A 20784-nucleotide genomic window follows, 5' to 3' on the forward strand; every position below is an offset into this window, starting at 1 on the left:
TGCCTGTGACAGCTTTGTTGCGTTGTAACAATGAAACTCAGCCTCAAAAAAAGGTAATAAAAATCCCAAAGATTTTAGATTTGGTCACAGGCTACAGCGTAGGTGAACCACTAAACTGGTCACTACGAACCCACACATTGTATCCACGAACCCACACATTGTATCCACGAACCCACAGTCTGAGAAGGAAAGAGAAAGAAAGAAAGAGAGAGAGAGAGAGAGAGACAGAGAGTAATAATTGCAGAGTTTCTTTCTAAAAGTCTTTGTATATCTACCAAAAATTTAATAGAAAATAAGACAATAAATAAAGAGAAGACTGATGGAGAGAGGGGAAAAGCAAAAAGACAGAAGCTTCTCATTAGATTTGTGTTCTTTTTAAAAAACTCAAAACAAATATACTGTCTTTCCTTCAGTAGCCAGCTCATTCCTTCTAATATACAGATTAAAAGAAAATCAAAGTTTGATTCTTTCACTTTCAAGTCTCATGATCCATCTTAAATTTTAAATGAAAACACCCATTTTTTTTTCTTCTCCAATCTGATGGCTATCTCAAAGGTAAGCAACTTTCTTCCTAACCCAAGTTGTACGTTTTTGCTTTTCTCTTTGCTTTTTCTTTTTGGAGATTCTAAGTTTTGGGTTTTCTTAAGTGACTCGTTATTGCTTTTCTCTCTGGTTTTTGGTTAATTCATTGTTTTTGGAGAGGGGTTTTGAAAGTTGTAGTTATTCCTTTCTTATTCACGGAAAATGTTTGGGATTAAAAAAAAAATTGAAATTCATTGACTTTTTCAGTTTTGCTCCTTTTAGTTATTGATTTTAGACTTGTCCAGTTCTGTGAGCTAACTGGCTGCGCTTTCTTTACCAAACTAAAAGAAGGAATTCGGTTAGGCTCAAAGTTTCCATCGTTTTATATTTTTCTCTGTTTTTAATCCAAACATTGTTTTTGAATTGGAATTGTCCTTCCTTAGTTTTGCTTTTATTTGTCTGGTACTGAATGTTAAAACCTGCATTTGCTTTTCTGCAATCTGGATAGGGCCCTTTTTAGTTTTGAGTTTATTGGGATGTTGTTTGGCATTTTTTCTCTAGATTATATAACTAAGATTTTGATGGAAAAGTTGTTACTAATAGCTTCATGTTATAACCGAAACCACAGTTTTATTGATATTTTGTTTTATTTCGACATTCTTGTAGGTATAAGAAGACTATTTTTAATTATATCCTTGGCTGCACCCTAGCCCTATATTGGTCTGTCCCTTTTATGCATTTTAACTCAAATTGGATCTTAAAAGAATTTTAGCATGCTAATGCTGGGGACATAGCTTTCCCCAGGCTCATTTTCCTGTTAATTTTCTTAGTCGTGCGATTCCCTCCACTGTACCACCCCCCAAAAAAAAAAAAAAGAAAGAAGAGAATGATTTTGCAAAAATGAAGTGCTTTGTGAGACAAAGAAAAATTACGAAGTTATTTTTTCATTATAAAGTTTATGGTCACCGAAACTAAAACTTACTTGAAATGATGTTTGTGAAGTTTTTTCAAAAATGTCACTGAAATGTAAGTCATAAGCTAAACAGAAGAGAATTTCCTGCCAATGCCCCCCCACCCACCCAGTTCGTAGAGGCTCTAGTAAGTGCTGTAAAATTCTTGATGTGAGTCAAGAGCACCAGAGGTGGTCCTTGAAGGTGGCTAGTTTTCATTATTTGACTGATTGTGCTAACACAAACTTGTGCATATGGGAGCCTTTTTGTTTTTTTATTCTCTTTCTAGAATATTGATTTTACTGCCAATGTTGCTTGGATTCAGGTGTGAATGTGGAAATGGGTATGTTAAATTTTTCTTAAACCTTTTCCAATGCCTGTTTGGAAGTGTCAGATATGTGTCCAAGAATGCTAACTGAATAAACTAATTTTTGTATAGTATGACTTTTTATTTACCATTTGAATAAACTAACTGAATAACATTTTCCTGGATGTTTTTGCAGATATGGAAGTCACTTGAATGCTCATAAGAGATTTTGTATTTTATGGCATTGATAATTGGGGTTGATTTTGCTGAAGATGGAATTATTTCTTGGTGTTCTTATATTGGCTTGCTTGCTTTCTTTTGTATCTGCTGATTTTCAAGGTAAAGAGTTATTCTTGTTTGACATTTATTCATCAAACATGTACACATTTCACTTGTTGAAGCAATCTGGATTTCACTACTTGTTGTAAATTTGACGATAGATATCATCCAGAATATGCATGTGTCTGTATGTGTATTTCCTTCTTTACTTTTCAATGTTAAACTCAACTTATGTCTAATTATTTTACACATAACTATAATATCTTTGGAGTTTTGGGTACTCTTTGATGCTATAGTGTTTAGATGTACAGTGAAGATAGAAACACAATAAGATGCCTGAGGCTTTTGTTCTTTCTCAATGGGATTCACCTCCCTACTGTCTGTCAACTGTTATCAGTCAGATTTGAGTTACTGAGGCCTCTAGAATTGTTTGCTTATTTAAATTTAATCAAACTATATGATACTGTGTTCCATCTACTGAAATGTTACTGAGTTGAGTTTTTGGGAAACTTGGGCTGATGTGTGTCTGATATTCTAAATAATAGCAATGATAAGATATCATTATGGTCAACACCCTGATTTCTATGAAGAGGTGTATGGAGGTTCATGCATGAGTGCATCTTTGTGTGGTATATTGAGATGGTATTCCTTGATAATTTTATTTCCTCTTCTTACTTTCGTTGAATTTAGATACTGATTCTTTACACCTGGGTAGGCCAGAGCGGGTTATTTGTTTGCTTAATTAGATTATGAATTTCCATATCTCTTTTCAGGAGATGCTTTATTTGCATTGAAGAATTCACTCCATGCTTCAGCCAATCAGTTGACAGATTGGAATCCAAATCAAGTTAACCCTTGCACTTGGTCAAATGTTATGTGTGATCCTAGTAATAATGTCATTTCTGTGTAAGTAATTCTTTATTTTAGTTTAATTTTTCTTCTTGACTATGATGCATAGTCACAACTCACAGTTATATGCCTATATGATTTAATTGTTCATGAAATAATATTTTGTTTCTTTGCTTATCTGTTACTCAATTATATAGTTACCCTTATTTTGTCAATTTGCTTTCAGGACATTGTCATCCATGAACTTTCCTGGCACCTTGTCCCCTAAAATAGGAGTTCTGAAGACTCTTTCATCACTGTATGTATGGAACATATTTGAGCAAGCAATTGATTTCAATGATTTATGTTCTTGATATATTGAATTCTGCTGAGGCCATTTTTTTGATTTCCAGTGAATAAATCCATGTGTATCTTACCTATAGTGATGAAAACTCTTTTCTTTGTTATGATAATTGTTCGTCTGTGCTTTAGCGGTTAAATTTGATTCTTTTCTGATGTAATTTGTTATTTCTTTGGGTACCATGGATCAAGGCATTAAAATGCATCACTAGCAAGCAGGATAGTTATTAGAAAAAAATAAAAAAAGAATAAGAAAAAAAAGGAAGCGATCTGACATCTCTAGTTAGTCTGTCTAAACCAGTCCTGATAGGGAACTTCTTAATATGCATTAACATATATCTTTGGGGTATAAGTGTTGGGTCCTCTTTTTTTAAATAAAGACTACTGGTATTTCAGTTAGTAAGTATGTGCGCAAAGTAAATGACAAGGAATGTCTTTCCTATAAGATGTTATTTTTGATGTTCTATGTGGTGGTAGTACCACCAGGGATAGCCTAAAGTAGGATTGAGATCCTAAAACTTGAATATGCCTAGGTAGATAGTGGCTGTTGGTGGTGTATTGGAGTTGAAAAAGTCTCAAAGATGTTTGCTGAACTCCATATTCAAATCCCTTTATTGCTAAGGCTGCACGATACTTAGCTCAAGTAACATTAAAAGCCTTATATTTCCAACTTCTTAGGGTTGACAACAAAATCTCTTTGCTATAAAACAGTGCATTAACCTTTCCTATTTATCATTACCATCATGTCATGGTTCATACAGTCTACTGATTTGTATTGTACAGCATTACTAGGCTCTATGTTCTTCTAATATGATGGGGCTGAAGAATCTAATTCCCTCATGAAATAATATGAATATGTTGGAGACTTCTGAAAAATTCTGAGAAAAGTGAGTAGCTTAATAAAGCTTAACAAAGAATATTGATCTCAAGTGTAGAGAGGAAAGTAGCTACCTAGGATTGCTGATTCCATAGGACTGTGCAGACTGTGCTGCTGAATCTAGTGATGGAATTAATATTTAGCTTCATAATTTTCGTAGTATTGGAGAAAAAAATATGTGATGCATGCTGCATGTTTAGTTAGTTGTATCTTGTATCATTGGAAAATCCTTATAATAAAATGCTAGGGTTGATAGTTATCACTAATTTGAAGCATACGCTGAATTTGCAAGTTTCTGCTATATCCAAGTTCATATTTGCTTTACTAGTATGTAATGTGAACAACTTTGTTGAATTCGTTATATTTGTGTACGCTTCATAATGGACTTGGCTTGAATCTTTTGTGCTTATATATTTATGTATTGTGTGTATTCATCATGCAGTACGTTGAAAGGAAATGGTATAACCGGTGAGATACCAAAAGAGTTAGGGAACTTGTCAAGCTTGACCAGCTTGGATTTGGAAAATAATCATTTAACTGGAGAAATACCTTCTTCCCTCGGTAATCTTAAAAAGCTCCAATTCCTGTAAGTAATGTAATGCCCTTTATATTATAACATTAAGGTTTTTATTTGTTTCTATATATTGGCATTATCTTGCAACTTATTCCATAGGAAAGCATTCTTTCTTTCGTTCAAGCAGGACACTGAGTAAAAACAATCTTTCTGGAATAATCCCTCAGTCAATTTCAGATCTTCCAAAGTTGATCAATCTGTAAGTATTAATCCTGAATGATATCTGAATGTATGGAAAAACATTACCTAATTGAATAAGGCTTAAGTGCCGAATGAATCGCTCCATGTTTTTCCAGTTTGTAAAGTTTTGAACTTGAATGTGAGTTGTTTCTCTTTTTACATTTTAAAGTTTCTGATGGTGTGGTTGAACTGTTTTTGCAGTCTGCTCGATTCGAATGATCTTAGTGGTCAAGTTCCTGATCATTTGTTCCGTATTCCAATTTACAAGTATGTTTGTCTTTGATTAATTGTTTTATTTCTATTTTCGCAATACAAAGAAATAAAGATATTGTAAACAGTTCATTGATTTTGATATCTGTGTATTTACCTTCTCTCTCTTCTCAAGAGTGTATGTGCACAACACCATAGACAAATATTTATCAGCAGTGACTTAACCTGACATGGCTTTGTTTCTTTCAGTTTTACAGGAAATAGGTTAAGTTGTGGTGAAAATTTTCCTCACCGTTGTGTATCAAATGGAAATGATTCAGGTAATTGGATTAACGATTTTGACTCCATTACATTGTTTTATGATTTAATGGTTTCAAAGGAAGACCTGTTAAACTTGCACCATAATTTGACCAGCTATCTCTGACTTTTCTCTTTGCTTGCAGGTTCTTTGCAGAAGCCAAAGGTTGGAATCATTGTTGGAATGGTTGGGGGATTTATAATCCTTCTTATTGTTGGTGGGTTGCTGTTTTTCCTGTGCAAGGGTAGACAGAAAGGCTACAAGCGTGAAGTGTTTGTAGATGTTGCAGGTTACTGCTAACTTTCATTTTTGAGTATTCTGAATGACAACCAGTTGCTGATGATTTTTTTATGTCTATGTTAAAGTTTTTCTCTTGTTTACTTTCCTAGTCTTGTCTCCCTGCTGGGGGATCAAACAGTTTTTTCCATCTATTGGGTGATATGGTCAAAAGGTCAAGGTTTACTTAAATTTGCCTCTATGGTTTTAGTCCATTAAATCCATATGACAAGGGATTAATATTAGTTCAGTAAGTGAACATTAAACTCTAAATCTACCTTTTTTTTGTGTGTGTTTCATTTGTAAATTTTCTTGCCAAAAAGAAAATATTAATATACTTGGCTGCTGGGATAAGGTTTTCTGACCTAAATCTGGATCAGGATCAAGTTTGCTATTTTTGAGAAACATTTATAATTAATGGTGATGAAGATGAAAACTTCTGGAGTACAAGTGGGTGCCTTGTATAAAATGTTAGAACTTGGTTGAAATTCAAAACTCTGACGAAATCTCAGATAGCATACAAAAAAAAATCTGTAATTTGCAATTATTTAAATTATTGTTCAGAAGTTGGTAGATGTTGCTTTGTGAAACTCAAATCTAGTTTTTATGGTTGTCTACTGTTTAGGAAGGCCATATATGTTTTACTCTACTGTGCTTATGAACCAAATTTTCACCTTTGACATTAATTAAACAATGAATTGTGCATCATATTTTGGTAGTTTGTTCTGAAACTCCTTAAATTTGCTTCTTCAGGTGAAGTTGACCGAAGAATTGCTTTTGGTCAATTGAGAAGGTTTGCATGGAGGGAATTACAGTTGGCTACGGATAACTTCAGTGAAAAGAATATTCTTGGACAGGGAGGTTTTGGAAAGGTTTATAAAGGTGTGCTTTCTGATAACACAAAAGTTGCAGTTAAGAGATTAACTGATTTTGAAAGTCCTGGAGGAGATGCAGCTTTTCAACGCGAAGTTGAGATGATAAGTGTAGCTGTTCACAGGAATCTCTTACGGCTGATTGGCTTTTGCACGACTCCAACAGAACGCCTTTTGGTCTATCCTTTTATGCAGAATTTAAGTGTGGCGTATCGTCTTCGAGGTATTAGTTTGAGAATTTAATTCAAAACATGACTTTTATTACAGCTTTTAACTCTTGATCTTGAGTTTCTTAAGAAACATAGTGTATAATTTCTGCATGTTATAGATGCAAACATGACATCTTCTATTTTGAGTATATACTAAGAACACACATATTCAATAACACTCAAATGTAAGTAATTTGTCAGGGTTGATATAACAGCTTTTAACTCAGCTGAAAAGAATAATGAATATTGCCTTTTTTTTAGCCTGCCTAGATAAAGGGAATGCTCTTTAGCTGATTACTGTTGTACAATGGTGAGGTAGTTCAACTTAGTAATTTAAAGTAACTGTGGAAGATATTCAAGCTTTCTATCTTTTCTCCTTTCAGCATCATTTGTATATAATATTCAAACTTCTAATCTTCAATCAAAGACACTTGTCTAGACTTCTTACTTTTGTAGATAACTGCAGTTGGAATTCAATTAAACTGTAGAGGTTGTAGACTAAGTGCATGTAAGAATTTGAAAAGGAGAAAATTTTAATTTATTGTCATTCTTAAAGCAGAACTGCAGTTGGGATTCAAATAAATAATTTATTTAATTTATTCTTTTTAAAATATTCAGTTAATCTAGGGACCTTCCTATAATGGTTGACTAAATATCTAGAGCTGCTGCAGAACTCAAACCTGGTGAACCTGTTGTAGATTGGCCTACAAGAAAAAGAATAGCCCTAGGTGCAGCACGTGGGCTGGAATACCTTCATGAACATTGCAATCCTAAGATCATTCATCGGGATGTGAAAGCAGCTAATGTATTATTGGATGAAGACTTTGAAGCAGTTGTTGGTGACTTTGGCCTAGCAAAGTTGGTGGATGTGAGGAGGACAAATGTGACAACTCAAGTTCGTGGTACAATGGGCCACATAGCACCTGAATACTTGTCCACTGGGAAGTCATCAGAAAGGACAGATGTCTTTGGTTACGGGATTATGCTTCTGGAGCTTGTAACAGGTCAACGTGCAATTGATTTTTCACGCTTGGAAGAAGAAGATGATGTCTTGCTGCTTGATCATGTGAGATAACACCTATCTATAATTGTGTTGGCTTTTGCTTATATGATTTTCTCCTTTTCCTTTATATGCTTGTGTGATGTGCATGCTATTCATTCAGCAATGCTGCCACCATAAGTTGGACTTGGAGCAATATATGTTGTTTGTTAGTCTAATGCTGTATTTACACAGTGACCACAAATTTTTACTGTGTCGCTACATGCACCTCCCGTGTGTGTCTGTGTGTGTATTGTCTCAGGTAATAAAATTGAAATGTATGTAACCATTGCAGCCGTATTACCTTATTGGTACTGAATTTTGGGTTCTCTTAACTACCCATAATGAGCATGCTTGTATTGTTGATTTGAAGGATGGGTGCTGTTGTTGGTTCAATTCTAACTCTTGACAGGACTGGGGAAATAAAATATTCTGAACTTGTATGGGAAGTCTGTTTTTATTGTCACAGTGGAGTTCAATTAGATTTTTTGCACAAGTAGAAAGCATACTAAGTCTTGAGTCTTAACCTATATATTAAGCGAGTGATATAGGACAAGGGTATGCATTGCTGGCCATATCTTGTTACTGTTATGTCAGTCGGGAACAATGAATGAAATAGTTTTAGGCTCCATTTCACCTATGAAAATTTTGTATTTGCTCTGTGAAGATGAAATCTTAATAGTTTGATTTGCAAATACATGCTGTTTCTTGATTGTATTGATTCAAGGTTTGCACCATTTGGCTTTTTTGCTCACTCGCTGTGGTACTTATTTGTTTGTGAAGGTCAAGAAGCTGGAAAGGGAGAAAAAGCTAGATGCTATTGTAGATTGCAACCTTAATAAAAATTACAACATCCAGGAGGTGGAGGCTATGATCCAAGTTGCATTGCTTTGTACCCAAGCATCACCAGAGGACCGTCCAGCAATGTCAGAGGTGGTGAGGATGCTGGAAGGGGAGGGGCTGGCAGAGAGGTGGGAGGAATGGCAGCATGTTGAAGTTACGCGTAGGCAAGAGTATGAAAGACTTCAAAGGAGATTTGACTGGGGAGAAGATTCATTATATAACCAGGATGCAATTGAGTTATCTGGTGGAAGATGAGGGAAAGAATTCCCCCTGCTTGTTAAAAGCATGTAACATTCTAGTTTCTATTAGTAGGTTAGGTAATTTATGTTTTCATTGGGTGAGCAAATTTTTAATTTGAGCAATGATAGGGAAAGAGAAAAAACAAAAGGAGATGGCATCATATTTTTATGTGCATTGTGTCATAGCTCTCCTGTTCTTCATGTTTTATTCAAGGTTTCTTGTATGTGTTTGTTGCATCAAAGAGCAAACCTCAAGAAAGTATATGATCGTGTATTTCAACATCATGTGGTTTTTCGTAGAATATTGAAGATTTTTCAGAATTTTACTAATCTTGTTTCCAGTTATTATTCTCCTAATTCCAAGGTTAAAGAACCGGTTAACTTGTTCATAGCCAATTTGGATTGGGTTGGTCTATTTATATGGTCATTTACGTTTCAATATATGATAGTTTGCTTTTTTTTTTTCTTTTTTTAAAAAAGGAGAAAAACAAGCCTACAAATATGATTTACATGGAACACATGATCGTCAGCCAAGTTAAACAAGCCTCAACTTTATAGCTGTTCCAAAATGAAAAGACAAAAATATTACATTAATTACTTTCGTTAAAAAAAATTCGAAAGTATTCATATAGTCTCATGTATTTTTTTCAATTTAGTCTCTATACTTAAAATCGAAGTAATTTAATTCCTCAATTTTGAGGATTGAAATAATTTAGTCTTTTTTTCTAAAGGCGTTTATCTTTTCTGTTAAGATAATGACGAAATATTTGTTGGTGTAGCAGTGGCATGCGACATCGATATGATTACATGGCAGTGTCATGTAGCACTAATATGATGATGTGGTATTGACATGTTGACGTGGTAGTGCCATGTGGTAATATTGACAGAAAGTGCCACATGGCAATGCTAATGTGACAAATCGAGCAAAAAAAATTTTCAAAACAAATCCACGCCATATCATAGGAACAAAATTGAATAAAAATATATAGTATAAGGATTGAATTGAATAAAATTGAGATGTTTAAAAATTAATTTGAAAAAAATATAAAATTTTGAGTAAATGATACATAAACTTATTAATAAGTCAAATAATTTAAGTGTAAAAAATTTATCGTATTAAGAAATAAATATAAATAATTTTTTACTTAATTATTTGATTCCATAATAGGTATATTTATTTATCTTTGTGTAAAAATTAAGTTTAAATTTCTCTTCTATAGAAAAATTCTAAAATTTTATAGAATTATTTTTATATTATTATAGATTGCATTGCACTAAAATCACTCATTCATACACAACAACAACAAAGGAGATTATTTGATTTACAATGTTACCTGTCATGTGTAAATCAAATAATCTCCTTTGTTGGTGTTGTGTGTGGACGAGTGATTTTAGAGTAATGCAATCTTTAATAATATTAAAATAATTCTATAAAATATTTGATTTTTTTTATAGAAGAGAAATTTAAACTTAATTTTTACAAAGAAGATAAATTAATATACTTATTATGTAATCAAATAATAAAGTAAAAAATATTTATATTTATTTTTGAACACCATAAATCTTTTACACTTAAATCTTTTGGGTTATTAATAAATATATGTATCATCTATTCAAATATTTATATTTTTAATTTTTTTTTTCAATTTAGTTTTTAAATATTTTAATTTTATTCAATTTAGTTATTATATTATACATTTTTGTTGATTCAATCTTATGACGCAACATAGATTTTTAAAATTTTTTTTATCTACCACATCAACATTACCTCGTGGCATTGTCACGTCAATATTGCCACATCATCATGTTACTGTCATGTGACATTGTCGTATCATCATGTCGCTGCTACGTGACATTGCCACTTCAGTAAATTTGTCACGTCAATATTGATGTTATCACCGATGTCAACGTTGACGTCATCGCCTTAACGACAAAATTGGATGCCGTTAAGGAAAATGATTAAATTGCTTCAATTTTTAAAATTAAAAGGCAATTGTTTCGATTTTGAATACAGGAATTAAATTGAAGAAAATACATTAGTACAAGAACTATTTAGATACTTTGACCAAAAAAATATTACACAAGGAAAAAAGTAATTAATTAATTAATCATCAAGTAAACTTGTATGAGAAAAAAAGTCAATTTTTTTTTGTATTGCAATAAAAATCAAAATGAAAATTGAATTATTAAAACTAAAAAGAGAGATATGCATATGATGCATAAAATTTTGAAATATAGCGCCAATAAGGGAAAATATGCATTTCACTTTCGTTGCAGTTATTATATAATTTATATTCTCTTCTGTGACATAAAAGAAACTAACAAAAATGTCGGTTCAGGTACTACTCAAATCTCTTTCTTTTTTTTTTGTTAGCTTTTTTTCTTTGATCTCTTGATGAAAGCTTTCGCTTTGCTTGGTTGATGAAAAAATGGAAAAAAAATATTGTTGTTAATGGTTGTTTTATTCAAGATAATCTATAATCTCCTAAGGTGTATGTATGAACTAGTGTTAAGAAATGAACATTTAAGAAGTATATGCTATATCAATACGAAGTCCATTGCTGTATGAGTACACTTTAATCTTTACCTTTATGTGATCCATCATTCAATTCCATAGTCTTTTATGGCAAAAGTCTTGTTTCTTATCATCTACGGTGAAATTGTCAAAAACGTTATCATCTTCAACGTTGTTTCCCTATTTTCTTCATGAAACAAGTCAATTCGTTTCTTAATAGTTAACTTTGCACCAAAGCCACTATTATTGCTTATATCTAATTTAACTTTAGTTCTTTGTTTCAACTGTTTCAACATGTAATGATTTTTCTCTTGTACCATATATTTATAATGTATAGTTCAGACAACAATTTCATTAACCCAAATAACCACACATGTGCCTAATTTACATAATGTTGACTCTTTACACAATATAGAAAAGAGTAAAATATTCCTATCTCTTAAGTTTTGATCGAAATTAAAAGCAGGTTCATTAATTTTTAAGATAAACACTTTACCTTAAACGTCTAAACAGTGTTAATGTTAAATATAAAATTTTTAAAATGCTTTTTTTTTATTTTATTGTTTTCTTTCTCTCAAACCGACCGACAACGTCCCTTGCACTGACCAATCATCCCTCTCCAGCCTCAAATCGGGCTCCCCAAAGGGAGCAGTGGAGCTAGTGCTTCAAAGCTCCCTTAAGAAGCTAGATCGAGGCTTTTTTTTAGAAAAACTTAATAAAAAATTGATAAGGTTATATAATAGTAATTTTTAAAATTAATAAAAAGTAGAATTATTTTTTTAATATTATCATGTCATCAAACTAACAAAAATATTAACGATTGATTAATGGTTGGACCTATATGTCTAATGAAAGTAATTTTTTTTTGGACGGAGTGTTTATTCGAAAATTAATAGACTACTATGTAATTTCGATTAAAACTTAAGGGCGAGAGTATTTTACCCCATAAAAAAATCATGATCTCATCATAAGTGATATCAAAGCAATTTAGTTCAATTTTGCACTAATAACCAACCTTCTTCATTTTTTTTTGATACCAAGATTCGATTTCATTAATCAGCGGGAATGAGTTTTTCATCACCTTGCAAATATGAACAAAAACTCAAGATACAAGAGAGATTTGGTTAGTATATCAATCAATTCCCAGTGATATACCTTTCCAAAACTCCTTTTTAGAGATTTGGTTAGTTTTTAATCTTAAGGCTAAGGGTCGGTTTGTTTTGATGTAAAATACTTTTTAGAAAATGTTTTTAAAATTTATACTTGTTTGAAAGACAAAAAATTTATTTTACACGTAAAACATTTTATGACTCAATGAGAAAAACAGCCATTGACCACGGAAAATGTCTTAAGCACGAAAAATATTTTACGCACAGCAAATGTCTTACGCACGACAAATGTCTTACATATGAAAAATGTCTTACGCAAGAAAAATGTCTTACGTCTATGCCGAGTGTAAGATGTTTTTCAAAGAAAAACAAACTCTTATATTAAGTCTAGAAATTTATATTTACTAAATATTAATATTTAACTTAAAATATTAATATTTATATTATTCAATACTATTAAAATTAAAAAGAATTTTAAGGAAACTATTAATGCAATTAAATTTTTTATTTATAAATTGAATAAATCTTACTAATAATTATGATAAAAAATATTTCAATAATCATAATACATAATTATAGGTTTTGGATGTCTTACACAATCAATAAATATTGATATTTTTATAATAAATACATATAAATATAAATTTTGGATGTCTTACACAATTGATAAATATTGATAAATTTTTGTTGTGTTATGCTAAAAAAGTGATGAGATAGAATTTTTTTTTAAAATTAGAGTTTACTTTAATTGTAAACTAACATTATATAAGCGTAAAGTTATTATGCATTGTCATGCTAAGCTTTAATTAGGGATAACGAGAGTTAGGAGGGTAATTATTTTTATGGGTGAAGTATACATCCTTCACCATTATAGGGATGATGATTACAACCCAACTGGTTATATTTAACCTAAATTTCACTAGAAATCCAAAGAAGGCTAAATTTATATTTAGAGGGTTTATTGTCATATCTTGGGTCTTGGATTTTATCTCATTTGGCATTACGTATGCTTTCCATCGAATTGGTTTCTTCATTTCTATGATAGCAGATTTAGTTTTACTGGTAGTGGAGTGGTATAGGATAGATGGCATTCTTTGCATAAGCCTAGCTATAATCATTCCATCTTTGGGGTTGATTGTTATCGAGATATGCAGTAGAGATTAGCCGCTCGTTATCACACATTATATTTCTTTAATAGTTTGACATTTTTTTCATTGAAACAATTGTATTCAATTTTTCAAAAAATAATTGTTTTCAAAGTAAATTTTTTGTTCAATGATGAATATTTTAAATTTGATAGTGTCAGGTCAAGAGATTAATTTCTTAATCCTGATTACTAATTTTGTTGATAAAATTTTGTTCGAAATTTGTTTTGTAACACTAAGGTTTAAGGTGACGTAAGAAGATATTGACTTGATTATTTTATATAAAAAGCTTTAAGGTTTTTCTTCTCAGTCAGATATTGGATTTTATTAAGCATTAAATTAATACAAATTACCGCATCAATAAATGTTGTTCTAGAATTTTGTTAAGTTTTAAAATTTTTTCTTCTTTGTCAAATATTGAATTTCATTAATTATCAAACTAAATTTTATTAAGTTTTGGAAGGGAAGATAAATATTTTTTTAAAAGAATATTTGTGTCTTAAAATATTTATGTAATATTAGGTATAATTTTTTTTACTATGGAACAAAAACATCATTTTGAAACAAGAGGGACCAAAGTGTCATTTTAAAGTGTTTTGAAGTTTTTTTTTTTGTAGATTTTACCCCACTAATAAAAATAAAAGGCATAATTTTCAAAAAAACTCCTAAACTATTCAGAAAAATTCAAATAAACTCTTATACTTTTATTGTGTTCAATCAAGCCCTTATACTTTTGTTTTGAGTCAAATAAGCCCTTTTGACTAGAGGTGTACAAATGCAAACTGAATCGAAAGCTTGAACCGAACTGAAGTGAGTTCAGTTTTTTGTTCAATTAGTTCAATTCTTTTAGTAGTTCAGTTATGGTAGTTCAATTATTAAAATTAATTCGATTCGGTTTCGATTAGGAATAACCCTAACCAAACTAATCGAACTTGAATAAGGATATGATAGGGTTTTCGTATGGAAAATAAATCATAAACTATTTGTTGTTATTTTTATCCATATTTTTTTAATTATTTGTTGTTTGAATGAGTATCCATCTTATTTATTCTAATTGTTTAGCATCATTTTTAATATTTTTGTAGTATTGATTTATAAAAAAATGCAACATAAATAAATATATACAAACAAAAAAAAAATTCTCAAGTTCGGTTTTCGAAAATCGAACCAAACTAACTGAATTAATTCAATTTTAGTTATTTGTGAAATTCGGTTCAGTTTCGGTTATTTTTAAATATGAGTTCAGTTATTAGATTTTTCAAATCAAACTAACCTAAATAACTGTTTGCTCTACCCTACTTATGACTAATGATTGATTTAGTTAAAATTTCATTTATCATTTTATGCAACGTGGCACTGACATAATTGTTGATTATGTGACATGTTGACATATTATAATTGACGATGATATGACATATTAATTTGACATGATAACATGACAATGTGATATTTTTTACCTCCACATCAACACTTTGTCAGTGCAATGTGGATATAAAATGATAAGTGGTATTTTGACTAATGACAATTTGTCAATTATTAGTTACAAAGGCTTATTTGACCCAAAATAGAAGTATAATGGCTTGATTGAACGCAATAAAAGTATAAGAGCATATTTGAATTTTCTTGAATAGTTTATGAGCTTATTTGAGCATTATGCTAAAATAAAAATAAAAATTAAAAAATAATAATAAAAAATAAGAAAAAAACAAATAAAAAATAAAAGCTGAAATAATAATAATAATAATGATAATGATAAGAGTAAACCAATCCTAATTTACCAATTTTGAAATTCAATTTTTAAAAATGAGAATCTCAATCCAAGTTAAGATTAAAACAAAAATGGTATAAATACCTCTTAGTCAGCTAGAATCAACACATCAAAAGAACTTTTGTCAGGTAGAAAACTTTGTTTTTGTGGTGAGAGAGAAAAGTCAATTTTAGGGAAATTTGAGGGTTTCCAATTGGTGAGAATGGAAGGAAGAAAGAATGAAAGGAAAAGAGTGTTTAGGGCCATTGTTGGTGGGGGAAACGACCAAATGAGGTATTCTAAGGATTTTTCTAGAAAGAGAGCAAAGCTTTGGTAAAAATGGAGTTAGGGTTCTATTTTTGGTTTATATAATGAGAGTATTAAACTCCACCATTTAAACTAGAATAGGATAGTCAACACCAACTTGTGTCGTAGCTTGGCTAGTTGAATTATAATTTGGTAAGTGGGAGGTTTTGTGTTTGAGTCCCACCAATAGCATCATTTTTATTGAAGAAGGAAGTTGATTGTTGAGTCGCATTGATTTGGTTCATTTCAGTCCAATCCTAACTTGTGGCCAACTTGAAATAGTAGACATAAAAGGGTATGGACTTATTTTTTCTTTTTATTTTATTTTGGTATTTATTTTTATTCTTTTTTATTTTTCCTTTATTTGTTATTTCATTTTTTGGCAATAGTAAAACTAGCAAGAAATATAAAAATATGATAATAATAATAATAATAAAAATATAAATGTTAGAAATATTTAGTAATAAGAAAATTGTATCATTTTATTTACTTGTGTGCTTAGCTTCAAATAAATGAATGAATAAATAAGTAAAAATTCTCTGATGATGAATTTTAAGAATGTTATAAGGGATAATTTTCTTGAAAATTTTTATGTGAGAAAGTTTTCTTAAATTCTACCAAAAGGTTGGGGATTTTAAGAGAAATTTCAATATCAAAGGATTTTTATTTATTTAAAAAAATAAAAAATTTTGAAATAAACACATAAAATAAGCTTAACATAAATAAATAAATGAGTAAATAAAAACTTTTCAATGATGGAATTTCAAGAATGTTATAAAAGTAATTTTCTTTAAAATTTCTAAAAGAGAAAGTTTTCTTAAATTCTACGAAAAGGTTGGGGATTTTAGGAGAAATTTCAATATCAAAAGGTTTTTATTTATCTAACAAATAAAAAAATAAATTTGAAATAAACATATAAAATAACTTTAACATAAATAAATAAATAAATGATTAAATAAAAACTCTCTGATGATGGAATTTCAAGAACGTTTTCTAGGTGAGAAATTTTTCTTAAATTCTACCAAAAGGGATAGAGACGTTAATTTTATATGTTTTTGATGATAACAAAATATTTCTCATTCCTTAAAGTCTATCTATGTTAGTTAAGTGTGTAGGGGTAAAATTGGTATATTATTGTTTATCTCACATCTCAAATTTCCCATGATAAGTCTTAAGTCTGATTACCAGTATATATTAGAGTTGTTGGCTATAAGATATGGGATGTAATTACCAAAGGTCTTTTCATTCCCATTAATACAAATATGATTACTGGTGAGAAAATTCCTAAACATAGAAATGAGTGGATAGAATTTGAAATGAGAAAAGTTTAAATAAATGTCAAAACCATCAACACTCTTCATTGTGTATTAAGCCCTATAGAGTTTAACAAAATTTCTGTCTACACCACTGTCAAGGAAATTTGAGAAAAACTAAGAATCATTCATTAAGTGACTTCACAAGTTAAGTCTAAGATCACTTTTCTCACTCACAATTATGAAAAGTTCAAAATAGAACCAGGAGAAGACATTACCACTATGTATGATTGATTCATAAATATAGCCAACAAGCTCAATTAACTTGGAAAAGTTATTTCAGAACATAAGTTGGTAAAAAGGTTACTTAGAAACATACCAAAAAGTTGGAAGTCAAAGGTGATAGTAATTTGAGAAGCCAAAGATCTTGGTGTCATCTCCCTAGATGAGATGTTTGAGGTAATTTTTTATTTATCTAACATTTCCTATGATAATTGTTTGTATGTTGAATTTGAAAAGTCAGCTCTAAAGTATAAGGTTTTCAAAAAGAAAGTTTTGTCTTTAGATGATGAGTTAAAAAAGATCAAATGTGATTTCGATTATGTTTTTGATCAAAAAAATATTTTTAAATTGAGTTTGAGAATTCTAAAACAGATTTTGAGTCTTTGAAGTTAGAACCAGAGAGTAAAAATGAGGTTTTACAAAAGGCATTGGATGAGAATGTTACTTACAAAGCTTCAATGGAAAATTGCTTAAAACTAAAGTTGAATAAAGAAGAAAAACAAAAAAAAAGTTGTTTTTCGAAAAAAATGATGCATCTTCATTTCACTGTTATACTTGTGGGAAGAGAGGTAATCTCTTTTATGATTGCTATCATTGATGGGTTTGGCTATGGATGGCATGCTCAAAATACGTAGCGGAAAGAAAATTAAGAACTTTATAACTAAACAACAAAACATGCCTTCACCCATGGATCACCTTGGTGATATTTAACACATAAAAATACAAAATAAATTATTATTTAGAAAGTTAGTGATATTTAACACATAAAAATACAAAATAAATTATTATTTAGAAAGTTACCTTACCATGTAATTTCGTAATCACGATGACACTTTCCGAAGCAATCCCACGAACACCACAAGGAGTAAAAACCCTAGCCAATCAAGTGCTTGGCCTCCAATGGTAGTACACACGATCGCACTTAAACCTTTAACAAAGGAATGAGTTTTTAACTATACTTTGTGCTAGCAAAGAGGATAACAATTGTCATTTTCTTCTTTTTCACAATCTTAGCAAAACTTTTCTCGAAAATTGCTTCATAAGCAATTTTCTCTTTCACACAAAAGGAGTGGTGGCAAAGAAAGAAAACGTTTTTCTTTTTCTGACAAAAACTACGTTTTCTTCAATTGTGAAAAACTCTCATATGGAAAGTAGTTAAAATGTGACTTATATAGTTAGGTAAAAATAACTTCAATTTTACAATTAAGCCCTCAATATTATAAAACATTATAATATTGGGCCTATTACTTAATTAAACTCTTTTAATTAAGTCCTTGAAAATTAAAATCAAAATTAATTTCTTTTATATTTTGCAATCAAGGCCTTATAGTTATAACTATTTATAATTATAACAAAAACTTAATTAAACTATTTTAATTAAGTTTATAGAAGTTAATTACCTAGCATGTGATTTAAGTCTAACTTAAATCATCACTCTCCCAATTTAATTCAAATGCAATCATTATGTGTGACCCATTAGGTTCCTAACATATTGGCAATGAAATTGATTAACGACTTAATTGATTAATATAAATTTCAATCAATTAGTTTATAATCAATTTCATAGACCAAGATTGACATCTAGCAATGCATCATGGCCATCTAATTGTTGGGAGAGTCAAATGGTTCTTTGACAACCTTTCAGTGGACAGTCTATCAGTGTAATTCATTCCTTCATCATATATCTCGGAGATGATAAGAGCTTGGTACAGTGTCTATTCTTATTGACCTTCATATTTGTTCCTGTAATTATAGCATTAGCTTTATAGAAAGTTATGAAACCTTTTTCATAATCTCCATGTCACCTTGGCCAAGGATTTCAATAAACTAATGTTAACCAAGAACTGATAGGATATGTCCTCTAAAATACTTGAGGTGATGATTCCTATCTTGACCACTTATTTGCCTTCACATACTTCATACTATACCTAAAAGCATCATGTTTTGGCATCCTTGGTTAGGCACCCATAAGGATGAAATCAAAGCATAGCACTCCACACTTAAGACAACATGGTGTCTCAAGTCTAGGTAGTATTTACACAATTGACACATGAGAAGTATTGCATAGACACTAGAGTGTATTACCAAATGCACTTCTCATGGCGGGTCATGTTCAGTGAACTTGCTCTTATAGGCAAGCACTTATATTCTAGTTCCAAGTATCTCTATACTTCAATCTATGAGATCGATTGCTTACTTCCAAAGTAAGAAACATAGAATATACTAGTCTCTAAGCATCATTGATGTCCAGTCTCAATGATACATTGACCAGGAACATTTTGAGATTATGCTTTGATGCATAGGAATCTTATAACTGCAACCCATTACAGTTTCCTTGCAAGGCATTTTAATCTCATGGACTTCATCCAATTAGACTTATAACTCATTATAATTAACGTCTTATTGATGAAGGAAAACCTCTAATCATTCAACATGAATAATACTGTTGAATGATTAGAATCAAGCCTCAACCAATCCCAATTGGCTGCAAGGCTCATCCCAACATTCATAAGGGTAATAACTTCCCTAAAACCAAGATGGTTTGGTGCCTAAAAGTTCTTATATGCTTATTAACCCTTAAGAACCCAAGAAAGTATAAGTACTTTTGAAAAAGAAATGAAAAATTGTTTTATAGATTGAGTAAGAATAAAGAGAACAATGTTTGAAAGCACAATGAAAGAAGAGAAGCCTTGGTGATATTGGGATCAATTTTCGAGGATCGATCAAGGCACATGATCAGAAATGAAAAATTATTTATCAAGCTTAATGAAAAAAAAACAATAGTATTTTTTTTTGTGATAACTGCAAAGGTATCATCCAAAGAATTGAAACCATTCGTAATACTTCTCAAACTCAAATCAAACATGTTTTACTTGTTAAACGTCTAAAGTATACCATGTGATTGATGTAGACACTGTAAAAGAAAAAAGAAAAAAAATCTTAATTAATTAAAAGTAAACAAAAAATAAACAAAAAAAACAAAAAAAAGAGAAAAATGGGAGAGGGTACAACTGGCAGGGTATAGACGCACCCTACCAGGCACCTCCCTCATCCTGCCAGACGTAAAAAATTCGCGTCTGGCAGGGTAGTGGAGGCACTACACTAGGCCAAAAATCGAGTGTATAAAGCCCCCACTGTAGCAAACCAGCAACGGGGGAGAACTTGCAAGCCAAAGAGAAAATCGAGATAAAAAAATCCCGAGGAGCAAAAAATCAAATTCCTAGCTTTCTAACAGCCTCCAACAATCCATAAAAATCAAGAAATATACCAAAATTTTTTTTTCAGAAATACACACAGTGAGGGAGAGATTTTTGGGTTCATTTCTTTTTTTCTTTTGGGGGCTCGAGTTTGCGCCGGCAGGAGAAAAGTTAGAGGGAGGAAGCTCGACCGTCGTTCCACCAGATCCGACGCAGGGAAGAGAGGAGAGACACCCGATCGGCGCCAAAGGGGTTGGAAGCCGGCAAAGCGCAGAAGAATAGTGAGAGGGAGGAAGCTCGACTGTCGCGCCATCAGATCCGGCGCAGGGAAGAGAGGAGAGACACCCGATTGGCGCTAAGGGGATTG

The 20784-nt window shown here is 31.1% G+C and overlaps 1 protein-coding gene across 2 annotated transcripts; it reads left to right on the forward strand.

The window, feature by feature from the left end:
- On the forward strand, window positions 316-9204 carry LOC18611548 (probable LRR receptor-like serine/threonine-protein kinase At5g10290). 2 transcript variants are annotated; one of them, XM_007047858.2, is made up of 12 exons: window positions 316-555; window positions 1976-2118; window positions 2832-2964; window positions 3134-3205; window positions 4566-4709; window positions 4825-4896; window positions 5079-5144; window positions 5337-5407; window positions 5531-5674; window positions 6415-6756; window positions 7414-7808; window positions 8565-9204. In XM_007047858.2, exons 2-12 carry the CDS (start codon window positions 2052-2054, stop codon window positions 8877-8879), a joined length of 1821 nt encoding a protein of 606 aa, XP_007047920.2. In that variant the 5' UTR covers window positions 316-555; window positions 1976-2051; the 3' UTR covers window positions 8880-9204. The 2 variants fall into 2 exon arrangements, with proteins under 2 accessions (XP_007047920.2, XP_017969289.1); XM_018113800.1 differs by lacking the exon at window positions 316-555 and adding an exon at window positions 862-880.

The sequence above is a fragment of the Theobroma cacao genome, chromosome 1 (assembly GCF_000208745.1).
Source record: "Theobroma cacao cultivar B97-61/B2 chromosome 1, Criollo_cocoa_genome_V2, whole genome shotgun sequence".
Lineage (NCBI taxonomy): Eukaryota > Viridiplantae > Streptophyta > Magnoliopsida > Malvales > Malvaceae > Theobroma > Theobroma cacao.